The sequence below is a fragment of the Odontesthes bonariensis genome, chromosome 10 (genome assembly GCF_027942865.1).
Source record: "Odontesthes bonariensis isolate fOdoBon6 chromosome 10, fOdoBon6.hap1, whole genome shotgun sequence".
NCBI lineage: Eukaryota > Metazoa > Chordata > Actinopteri > Atheriniformes > Atherinopsidae > Odontesthes > Odontesthes bonariensis.
Window position 1 is genome coordinate 18,289,104 of NC_134515.1, and position 12,592 is coordinate 18,301,695.

General features: G+C 39.4%; 1 protein-coding gene across 1 annotated transcript in view; it reads right to left on the reverse strand.

Annotated features, from left to right (window-relative positions):
• Positions 1-12,592, reverse strand: part of cpne5a (copine Va) — a 72,124-nt gene that overhangs the window by 34,616 nt on the left and 24,916 nt on the right. Inside the window, exon 7 of the mRNA XM_075476631.1 lies at positions 3,566-3,629. Coding sequence (XP_075332746.1) covers positions 3,566-3,629 — 64 coding nt within the window. The remainder of the gene's footprint in view (positions 1-3,565; positions 3,630-12,592) is intronic.

Genomic DNA, 12,592 nt, shown 5'->3' on the forward strand with positions numbered 1-12,592 from the left:
TTTACAGAGTTTATAGCTTAAGGGAAATCAGCTTTTCAGGCTGGCTGATTTCGGCTCGGACAGGAGTGAAGTGCACTGTGTGTAAACGTTCTGCATACTGTCTGATCGATGAGTATGCCGTTTTCAAGTAGTAGGCTTGCGTCTCTTGCGTGAAGTTTAGAAAATTGAGGTGACACACGCAAGCACGCAAGGGGGGGGGGGCTTGCAACCGCGCAAGGGCTTGTGTTTCTTCTTGCGTCTTGCTTTGCGTCTTGCGTTACCAACTATAAACCAGGCTTTTCTCTGCATGTCATAATAATGAGGTTGCTTAATGGGCACACTGGACAAGCAAAGGTCCACTCCACTTCAGAGGAAAGTCTTCACAGTGTTCTCCATCACCAACAGCCCCACCTCAGCACTGTGTAAGACTTTTGCAAAAACTGTTTAGCCTTGAAACATGCTGCATATGCTCGTCAATAGTCTAATGATCATACCTTTAAGTGTGTGACAGAGTGACACAAGAAAACTTTCAGGCCTTCCACTAACATAAAAGAGAAGCTGTTTTTACCCTGCGGGTCCCTGGGCTTTTGATATGCTGCTATTTGATCTCAATCAGCAATGTGCTGAGAGGGGCTTATTGATTCCTTTGCCCCACATCAGCGTGGCCTGTCCTGGCTGTGACCTGCCTCTCACTAACCGCCATCTCATCACTTTACGTCTTGGACACACACATAGCACATGTCTGCCTTCTTTTTTTGAGGCAGCTGCTCAAGGAAAAATAAATAATACAATAACTCATAGAGCACTCGTCTAAAAATGAGCAAACTTTGTTATCTTGCTTTTTCCAACTAAAGTTTTTTGGGGGTTTTTCAATTAACACAGTGGAAATGAGGAAAAGTATAAATCTCATTAAACCAGCAGTGTTGCAGCAGCTAAATTGCACTGCTGTACATCTACTTTAATTTCCTTATGTAACTTTCATTTATTATTTCTATTTCAAACCAGTCTGAAATAGAAATAGGGGACATGCTGATGGAAAATTGTCTTGCTTGTGTTGGATCAGCTAAAGTTATAGTGCAACCAGCTGTGCTTTTCATACCAGAGTGTATCAAGCTCTCCCTTGAGGGCTTTTCACAAGAACACCTCATTTTCCAAGTTCCCATTTGTTCAATTTAATCAAATAAGATCACGTTAGAGGAGTTTGCCTATGTCAGTTATTAAATCCCTTTAGTGCCATCCTATGACCATCCTGGATAACCCTGACATACCCTACCTCTAGAATTACCCTATCATGGCTACACTGTGTCTTAAGCCTTCATTATGCACAGATGATCCATTCCCACTTTGGTGTTGGGCATTGTTCTCTCATTAAGTGGGTAAAAGGCAGAGCATTCACTTCAGCCACTGAGCTTCAGCGGCAGCAGCAGGGGAATACAGACTGCAGTCTGCATTATTTCTCTGCTCTACTAAGATACTAAGATACTGCTGCATGGGGTAAGTGGCAGAGCAATGCACACACATGTCTCTTCAAAGGACCCCAGAGCAAGGCTGACAATACCTGAATTCATGTTACATAAGCTTCTACTACATCCTCAGGATGTAGTGAATCACCAAATGAATCATGTGCCAAAGGATTATATGAACCAGACGGTAGCACAGCTTCTTTATACTCTCCACACATCACTCCATTCATTCCAGTGTTTGCCTTTTACAACGGTAAGCCTGAAGGGAAGGATTTTTGTCAATCTCAGTCAGTTTTATGCGTACACATAAGACAATGAAAAGGAAAAAAACAAGTATAATTGTTGTACTAATTTTTTATTCTTAATCCATTTATAAAACCTGAAAGCATTTGCACTAGGAAAATGTATTACACAATCCAAATTAATATTGTAAAAATGGCTCTGTGTGAGTAGGTAAAGATAAAAAAAAAAGTAAACTCTCCATATGGACCCTTTCTGGAAAATTTGTGATTTTGGACACTAATGAAAACTACCTTGAATTGACTTGATCGTGCAGTTGCTCTGTTTAATCCATAAACAGCTTTGCACTTTGGTTTACAGGTGTAACTGTAAAGTGGTTTACTTAGATTAAAATCAGCCAGAGCTGCGGGTAGACCAGAGCGAAGATCTGAGCGTGAACCAGCCACTGCCCAGCAGTCATTTGTGCCAGAGATAATGAAAGCCAAAGGGAGGCCTTTGATCCATGCAGAGGCTGTTTCTCTGTCTAATGATACCTGGCAAATCCCCCATGAAGGTGAGAGCCAAGCCGGCAGAACAGCCCCTGACGATTCCCACTCTGACGATCTCCCTTTTCCCAAACAGGGGTTAAAGTGTTTACCTCAGGCAAAGCAACAACAACGCTGCCTCCATTTATTGGACACAGGTGAATTTACAGAAAAAGCACTATCCACATGGTTAGCAGCAGTATAATTCACAGATGTGGAACTTTCGCTAACAGCAGTATCTTTTCAGCTATCCACCCATCTGTCTTTTCTTTAATTTTTTCCATTCTTTTCTCAAGCCTGAGGTATTGCCATTCAGGATTACTTTCCACATGAATAGGGCAGGTCTGTAGTGACATATAATCTCTTTGTACCTCAGCTTGACTCTTGACAGCAAGGACACATTCATTTGTACCAGTAATGATCATTTGCAGTTATATTACTAAATTGTTTCTTGAAGTGGTGCTTTGCACTGATGTTGCAAATTCCTATCATCGGAGATGCAATGCACCTGATGACTCACATCAGCCCTTCAATGACTATGAGTACCGACACTTTTGTCCAACAGGGAAGAATCAGTAATTGTTATCAATGCAGTTTAATTTTCAGCACGGCTGATCTGCCTCACCCTGATAGGACACTCAATCAATTCTAGCAAAAGATTGAATAAAAGTTCATTCAGGTACTGTCAAATTAGGTGTTTTCAACTAAACAAGCACAATTATAAGTAACTAAGTCTTGAATAATCACATTGTTAGGTGTTTTAGGACCTCATAAAACTAGCTTGATGGCTTTCTGTACTGCCTCTGAGGGAGGCCGTTGCTCTGGCCTGTAAATCTTGCTGTTCTCTTCTGCTCCTCTGGCAGTACTGTAATGCGATTATTTACTATCTTCATTTAGCACTGTGGAGGGAAAGCCAATGAGCATTAGTGGATACAAGTTATTAATGCAGACTCATGGAAGAAGACACCACACATAGAAGCAAATGCTTGATTTAGTGAGTTGAATGAAGGCAGTCTCATTATATAGCCGTTCAAACTCTTAGCATATTCACAATGTACACAATTCAAATGACAAACCCATTTGCATGGTAACACTGCGTATCTTGCTCATTTAATGAGGACAGTTATGATGCAATATATCTCAGCGATGACAAGGATATTAAACATCCCACTTCACTTCAGCAGGCTTGTGAACATTGTTAAACATGCATTTTGCACAAGTTAATATGTTCAATTAAGCTCTGATGTGCAATTGTTTAAGGGGATAGTTAAAATCAGATCAGCAAACACTGCTTAACGTTTATTCTGAAACAGTGTAAACAAATTAAGAAGTAAACTGGTCTAAACTTTTTTTACTCACTCTGCAGTTTCCAAGCTCCTCAGCCGACAGGAGAATGGTTCCACATGTCTTCCCAGGTATGCCACTGTGGAGGCAAAGAAAAATCATTAACTCCTCACGATAGAAAACAGTCACAATGACCCACTGGATGACTCTAAATTTTAGAGGCTTTGCTCTGAGAGCCATTATGTTGGATTCAGCTGTTGTGATTCACCCAGTGTTGCAAATGAACAGCACACTCGGTGAATACGGTGAAACCAGCTATCTTTTGAGAGAAAGTCTAACTACAACTGAGGGGACAAATTCTGCTTTGACAATAAAAACAATGATTGTTATTTAAAAGGGTTAATAGAACTTTTAGAAAGATTTTATATCAAGTTAAGAAAAACAAGTGTATTTTTAAACAAAAGATTACAGCTTTTATCCTATAGTAGAGTGGCAATATTATTTCAGTCTGACAGTTTTTTTTTTTCCAACCACCTGAAGAGAATTTAAAAAAACAAGAAAAAGAAAACGTTCTTTTGCAAAGTGTGGAAAAAAAATCCAGAGACACAGAACAACTTTGATCCCGACTTGTCGACACCACATTGAGACATAGTCAATGGGGTTACATGGCAGTATAAAAATCAGATTAAGGGCTAAATCACAATAAGACTGATTTATTAAGTTCATGTAGACACCTTAATCTGACAAGAAATTGAATCGGATCGGGTTACTCGATCCCGAGATAACTCGGTTTAAAGTCACACTAAACGTGCTTGTAGATGCTGAAGCACGTGGTGAATTAGACGCTGCGTTCTGCGCATGCTCGAGATTTTTTCCAGGGATCGTGAACCGGAAGTCAAAGGGGACGATATTACTGTTGTTATCGCCGCCGTCGGAAAGAAAGAAACAACGCGATGGAGAACGCGCCGTTGTGCATCGCGTTTGTGCAATAAGCAGCTCATCACAGACCAAATGTAGAGGGACGTAGCTTCATCTTGCTCTTCGTTCGCCATCTTTCTCGAATGCCTGAGTTTGTTGTTGTTGGTGGTGGTGATGCGGTCAACAGGAAGTGGCTCTATTAGCAATAGTTGGAATGGGTACAGCGCCACCTATCGTACCGTGGTGTGACATGCTTTGTGCCTCTGATCCCATTCATTCATCACCATATATCGAAGGATAATTACCCTTGCTTAAATAAGGAGCATAACCCAACTATAGCTATAATCGAATTAATCTCATCATGTAGACCCACTGATTCTGCTGGTATGCAGTTGTTTACCACTGATTCCAAGAGATAATGAAAATATATCCCAACCAAAGAATCATCTGATCGTGTCAACCCTCTGGCCTCATCGAACAAAAAAAAAAAAAACTTGCTCCCAAAGCAGAAAAGGAAAAGAAAAGGGTATTGCTCCAAATCATATCTAGTTGTACCTTTTTGAATTGGTAGTAAATTAGATTTTTCTTTTTTATAAATGCAATCTCACCAACACTCAGCCCTCACTGCAGCTGAGGAAAGTAGGCAGAGCCCATTCCAGCCAAAGCAAAACAAGAGTCATATTAATTGTCCAGTCATACAATAGCACATCAGCTGCTGACACTCCTGTCATCTTTTCGGCTAAAGAAGGAAATTACACGTGTCTTGCTGTGGCCTTAGCTGGAGTCCAATCATTAGAAGGTCAAACTTGCTGCAAATCCTTATCAAGCTGTGACAGCTGATCTGTCACTAATACTTCTATACAGCTATTCCAGAGGCAGTCTGTGACTACAGCAGCAGAGGCTTACATAATTAACGAAGGCAATCTAAAGTACAAACCTACAATGTCTGAACTTTCAGCGCTGAATTATGCCGGGAGCCTATAAAGAGGCAGAGTGTACCTTCTTCTTTCCTGCCTGCCTGTGCAGGAGATGTTTGCATACTGCTTAGGCTGAGCAGTACAAGGTGTTTTCAGTATGCTTTTGAAGGGTTCTCAGGGCTGTTACACAAGTACTACAATGCTCTGCAAGAGCACATCTATCCCGCTTGGTATCAACTTTGATCAATATCTCAATACAAGGCTAGTACCCAAAGCATTCAGCTGTAACTGCTATATAATGTTTAGTGAGGCAAGAGGTAAAAAAGAAGCCATTATATTCTGATGGCAGGCACATTTGACTCTCAGTCTCTATCTTCAAGGTCCAGCAAGACCAGTCTCAAGGTGAATTAACTGTCCTTGAATTATTGATGTTTCACTCCAAGCTGCTACTCCAAGAGCCAGTAAAATGTTCCCCAGTAAAGACTCTAAACCTTGGACACTCCTCAAGTCAGATCATCTCCCTGAGGTCACGGCAAAGACTGACACTCATCAAACTGGGAAATGAGATCCAGTGATTGGTCAAAAATCAGCTCCAGATGCACCGCCATGCTCTAATCTGTGCTGCTGATTAGGGAGCAGGTAGCAAAAGGCCATTGGTATTTCAAATTAGTCATGCATTATTGAGTACAGCATTTTCTCTGACGGTGACTTGTTAATGTGAAGAGCGAGCACATGCTGAATGGATAAGTACAGTTCCTGCCTGTTACAGTATGTGTGGCACATGAATTTCTTTTACTGTGCAGCTTTTCCAGTGAAATGGGACTTTAGGAGATAAGAATTATCTTGCATATAGAGGCCAAATTCTCTCATCTGTCTCCCACAGACAGCCACTCTGTGGAAAACAAGTTGATGATGAAATAGCTTGAAATGTGCTTGAGTGGTTCATCTTCCTAAACAATGTCGGGTATGGGACTGTTAAGAAGAACTGAGGTGATTTATTTTGTTAGTCATGTAAATGGGTACTAGACTTTAACATTTTAGTGACTCTATCATACAGCATTAATCTACTTTAAGATGGAGTAAAGACAGAAAATCCCCTGATAATAAACAGTATGAAAAAGTGATAGTGTGGTGTTGGAATTAAATCCTTGTGCACTTAATATAAGGCTTAAAATGTAGTCTTTTTTTCATTGTTTGGCATCTGTGTCCACTCTTTTTGTCACTCAGGACTGTGTTTATTGGTGTGTCCTGGACGTGAGGAGGGACCAGCTATATCATCATGAATCCCTACATTGTAAGCATAATACAGTTAAGACGAACACTAGCAAAGAGACAGAAAGGATGTTTAACTTTACGGATAAGTGAAGAATAGTTTGGATGTGGTAGACTTGCTTAGCGAAGACTGATCTCAGCTTGTCATCTGCTATGACTTCTGTACTTTCAAATAATGATTTCAAATAATGATTGAATAGATTTGAAATGCTGCCTAATAAAGAGTTTCCCTACACCACAGCTATGCAGGTGAGCAGGGACTTCATAATCATAAGGACCAACACCGTTCACGTCGCATCATAATTCATACAGTCACTTACAAGCTTCTGTTGGCACCCAACAGACACTGTGCCATATGGTCCTGACCAAACCATAATGTGCATTGATGTTGCCTGAAAACCTCAGGGAAACTTATATTTCCAGTCAGATTAGAACCATGTCTGCGTTTATGTGTCTTCAACAGAAACCCTAATGACTTAACAAAATTTCATAAAGTTAACAACAAGAAGTTAAGATAGAAACAAAACAAGGCCTTTTATCAATCATTCATTTGCCGTCATCTGGTCCTTTGCTATGAAAGAAAAGGAGGGAATAACTGCTGTCGCGCTCCTTATTCACAATGAAACAGAGAGTTAGCCAGAGTTATCTTGACAGATCCCCTGTTTGATCAACTAAATGGAAAGAGATCAAGTAGCATATTTCAGCATCACTACAATTCTCGGCAAAAGATTTTGATTCTGCTGTAGAATAGTAAGGAGGACACTGGTTCTCTTTTTTTGCCTGGGGAGAGTACAATAACATGATTTATCCGTCCAAAAAAGCAACCATAAGGAATTATCGTGCATTACATATTACATTAAAAATATTCAGGAGCAATGTATGGCTTCTATAATTTCCCACCCAAGGGCAGTGGCTTGTGGTCAAATAGTGATTCGCAAAGTCTGTATTCTTCATTACCTGTCAGTGTGGAGCCGAGGTGGATGAGATTAAAGTCCGAAGAGGGAAAAGGAAGCCATTGCTGATGCAATGCACACTAGGTCATTAGGATGAGGAATGGTCTTGATATTTAACAACGCAGGAACGTGTCATGCATACGAGACTGAGGGCGGTTATCTCCTCAACAACATAAGGGAGAGCCCAACAAGAAGACATTTTCTTTTTTTCATACTGCAGTTGTTGCAGCGTCTGTCTTCACGTTTCCTATGAGAAGGAATGACTGCAGTGTTATAATGCTATCATGCAAGTGTTATTTTGCAATTTCACACTCAAGTGGAGATAAACCAATTATAACATATTATTTTGGAGGAAGGAGAGAAAGCACACAAAGGAATAAGATGAGAAAAAGGATCATTTTTATTACACAGAACAAATTCTAGAATGTCCAGGTCAGCGAATCTAACGGTTATGTCTGGATGACCTGGGGACTGGGATAAATGAACAAATCTAACTGGCTTGAGTGGGACAACAGAGAGCGATGGCAGACAGATAATCAGGTTTTGTGCAAATGTAAATGTTTGAGGCAGTGAGCAGATCTTAGCTGAACAGAATTAGACAAGGTTGCCAGAACTCTATGTGTGTTCAAATGGGATTATACCACTAATCCCCCTGATCTACATATCCTGATAAACATTTTTAATCCCTCACCTCACCAGGATTAAAAAAGAGAATGTGAAGTGCAACAGCTAATTCTAAATGACACTAGAATACATACCAAAGTCCTCAGAGAGGAGCAGAGAGCTGCCTCATACTGATATGGCGAGATAAGATAGCACTTGTGTTTAAAGTATATAGCTACAGGCAAAAGTTGTGAAGTTCCTTGTGTCTGAGCTGTGTTAGGGTAAGTTTGTGTTAGTCCATTCTTGATTTGCCTTTTTTTTTAAAGTCCCTCTTGTGGTTTGTCTTTGTTGTTAGTCTTGCTTTTGTCTGTCTGCTAATCTTTTATCTTGGCTCAGTTCTGTACTTGTGTCTGGGTCTCAGTCTCACTTAGCTCCCCACAATATTTATGCTCCTTGGTTTGTCTTGGCCATTGCCAATACTATCTTTTCTGATCTTTGTTGTTTATTTATTTTCTTGTTTGGTTTTTGCTTGTTTTGATAAAAAAAAATCACAAGAAATTATTACTGTATTTGATTTTATGAGGGTGCTTTGATACACTAAGGCTGCTGTTGGCATTTTGATTACACAAATTACAGCGCAGATTTAATTACAATAATGTTTGATTTCTTGGGATTCTAAATAAATTAGGCTTTCATCAACCACCTGCAAACCATAAATCGCTTGTTTTGAAGGTGAAAAAGAAGATTAGGAGAAGCTGTCTATCAGAGGGAAACTTTCCCATTTAAATGCAGCAACTGTTCAGGTCATAATGGGGAGTTAATTTGGATATGTGTTGTTGTCTGCTGACAAAAAGAAATCCCTTCTTTAAACTGTGTACCAAGTCCATTTCAACTTCCCCCTGGCAAGAACAGGACATCTATCTTCATCAGAGGCCAAAGTAGATGCTCAATTCTCATTATTGTTGCACTTACTGGCTGAGCCACATTTTATCCCACTTTCTCCCTGCAGGTGTGTGACATCAACTCATGACTGATTTACCTCGCCCTTATCGCTGCTGTGAGTCACTAAAGGCCAAGGAGAACTTTCAACCCCCCCCCCCCCAACCTGGTGCTGTGTACAGGTAATTGAATTCATGTTGCAGTGGGCTGCCAAGACCAGACTGTTTTCTCTTGTGGAATGAAACAGCAACATAGATGTTGAAAATGATACAGAAGAGCACTAATTCACTGCTTCTTAGGTTGGAACGTCACCTCTTCAGCAAATATAAAATCTGGTCATGACAGAAATAAATGCTTTTCTGCTCTGAGTGCAAAACAAATCAACTATGGTACAAACCTCCACTGTCCTCACTGCTCTTGCTCTTAATGCCTGTATTAGTTTGAGAAAAAAAAAATCTATTGCTTCATTATCTGTAGAGCCTACAAACCTATAGTTTTAACAACTGCTGTGTATGTTAAATGAATTGTTTCATAGCAGAACAAAGAATGGATTTTTTGATTTTCCTATGGTGTCGAGGTCATAAAAAAAGAGCCTCTGATGATTCAACTGAATGTGAAGGAAAACAAAGTTTGATGTGCTGCCAATTAAGGAACCAGAATGGTATCAAATAAATCCCTAGTTTATCAGAAAAAAATACGCTCTTGCACACTCAGCACAGTTGAGAATTTCCACATTATTACAAGGCTGAACAATAACAAGGAGTGTTCAGCCTTGGAGCCCACAATGGTATTTAAGGAGCAGAATGCTCTACTTGTGTGCGATGTCCAGAGGCAGAGAATGTTGATTATTGTAAGCCATCTAAATCACTTCACAGGAAAACATGGAGATGAAAGTTAAGAATACACTACTCTTGCATCCATCTCTCCATTTACAATATCATGAGAGCTCAGATTAAAGGTTTTAAGTTTCACCAAAAAACGAATCCCATTTTAACTCCCACTCATCATTTCAAACTGCAGTTCATTTAATCTCAGGTGAGGTGCTGCTGTGTAGCCCCGAGTCAGTGAGTCAACTATTATAACCAACAACTTTAAAAGAACTGTGAATCTCTGAAATAGAGATGAGACGAGTGATGCCCTTTGCCTAACTTCTCCCTGAGTAAAGTGGTGGTGATTTACAGCACCTTGTCAATTAACACTATAGTTGAATCTTGAGCATGATATTGAGTATTTTATCTTGTACAATGCATTTTAACTAGAGTACTGTGTTGTGTTGCATTTCTTAACTATATCGTAGAAAAAAGACCCAACATAGAAACTGTATTTCATCTAGCATTTGTAAAGCTTTAACGGTCTGGTCAATAAACTGCAACTTCACAAGGCACTGGCTTGCAGGCCTATCAAGCTTTACTTAAAGATGGATTAAAAGTGTACACAATGAAGCTCAAAAAATTATGTTCAACATTTAAAGACTTTGATGTTTGTTGTAAGCTATAACATCGAAACACAAAAGAGAAAAAGTGTTTTTCAGCAGACTTGAGCTTGTGTTGACATAACAGCAGTTACAAAACCTAAATAATTCCAAGCCAAATGTTCATTTTCACTTAAAAGGTAAGCTTTTGGGATTGCTTGGTACACAGAACAGTAAAATGAAGATTTGCGTGGTTGAAAACCATAATTTTTAATCCAATCACGGAGCAAGGCAATATCAGCTTTACCTAGCTACGACTAACAAACTCCAACAGTTTGTTCGACAGTAGCCACAAGTGTAATGCAAGAGTCATCCACTGTTAAACATATTGCCATCAGTTTCAGGTGTAAGTGCCACTTTCCCAACTGTCATCTGCATTAGTGCCTGCAACAAGGGAAAGCTTTGCCAGCAGAACAACAGTGAATATGTTTAAGAGCTAACAAATTTGTCTTCTGTAGTTTATAAATAACTGTACAATAAAGCTTACTGATGTATGCGTTACAATGCAAATCAAATAAAAAACTAATGTCTGATCGAATATCAAACATAAAAGTAAATTAGCACCCCTGACTCAGACTTAAAAATATAGTTCGATGTAGAATTCATCACACAACTGTTGTGTTACATCACAGTGTTGCACTGTTATGGCTGCTCATAACATTAATCCTAAAATCTGTCCGAATGGTGAGGCGTGGTGGTGAAGGAGGACCCCAATGCAGATATTCAAAATGAAAACTTGACTTATTACAAATGGACATGGACAGCATGAGTGATGGTGGCATGGATGACGGTGAGGATCTGACGATGGGCATGAACAGACTTGGAGACTAAATACTGAGGAGGGTGATTATTGAGGGAAGGCAGCTGAGGGGGAAAACACAGTGACGTGAGTGAAGCTGATGGCAGGGCAAGAGTGACTGAGGAAAAGCAGTGGCTTAAACTAAAGACTAACCAGGAACATAAAACATGATAAAAACTAACAGACATCACAAAATCAAACTATGGAACTGAAAATAGCTTTTTAATATGCCTTAAAGATGCCTTTTTTTAAGATGCCTTTTGACTTGTTTTGGTAGAGAGACTAATTAGTTGTTGAAAACATTGCAAAAAACAAGTTTCATTTTCAAGACATCACTATCATCGCCTCCTTTACTGTATAATTTAGCATCTGAATGCCTGTGAGCAGAAATCACTTACTATGTGCACCAGAAAGTTTGTCAGTCAAAGCTAACCTTGAAAAGTCCGTACTGATTAAAGTTGTTGAGGCCTTGTCGCATGCGTCAGGTCAAGCTTAAGTCTATTTACAGCTCCAGTTGCTGTGTAAGATGCACTTAGTTTATACCTAAACTGTATGCTGCTTCAGTAATAATACATAAATACATACACTTTTTTGTTTGTTTCTTATGATTTTGATAAAATATTTTTTTATATCTTTTCGGACATAGTATGCTTTGATCAAATCGAATCTTTATCTTAATCAAAACAAGGTAAGATTCAACAGAAATTTTACCACTACACTTTCATCTTTTCAGATTTTATAATATAATTTTCAAGCTCCACCCTTGGCTCACTTAATGTAATTTCTGCCTGGCTTTTGACTTTGAAGTTTTGTAGTAAGCGTTCCACAGTGTTACATCCTGTGTTGAGCTCTGAAGAAATGGCTGTATAACTGCATGATAAACTGCATCTATATTCAATTACATTTATGAGACAATACAGGACAATACGCTGACAAAGTGATGACGGATCCAATGGCCTAAAATCATTTTATTTCATTATTACATTTTCAACATGTTTTCAACACATGGAAAGTTAATTGAAGTTGTAAGGGAATTTTACTTGCTAATTTACTTTTACTTTAACTGTCTAAAACCCTTCCACAGCAGCAACGTTTTCTTGTAAAAGCATGTGTGCCACCATGCAGCACAGACAAGTGAGGAACCTTTTGAGAAACACAAGAGAGAACCCAAGGCGTTGTTCCAGCCAGCAAATTCCCCTGTTCTCAGTTTGGTCTCCATCTGTGGGATGT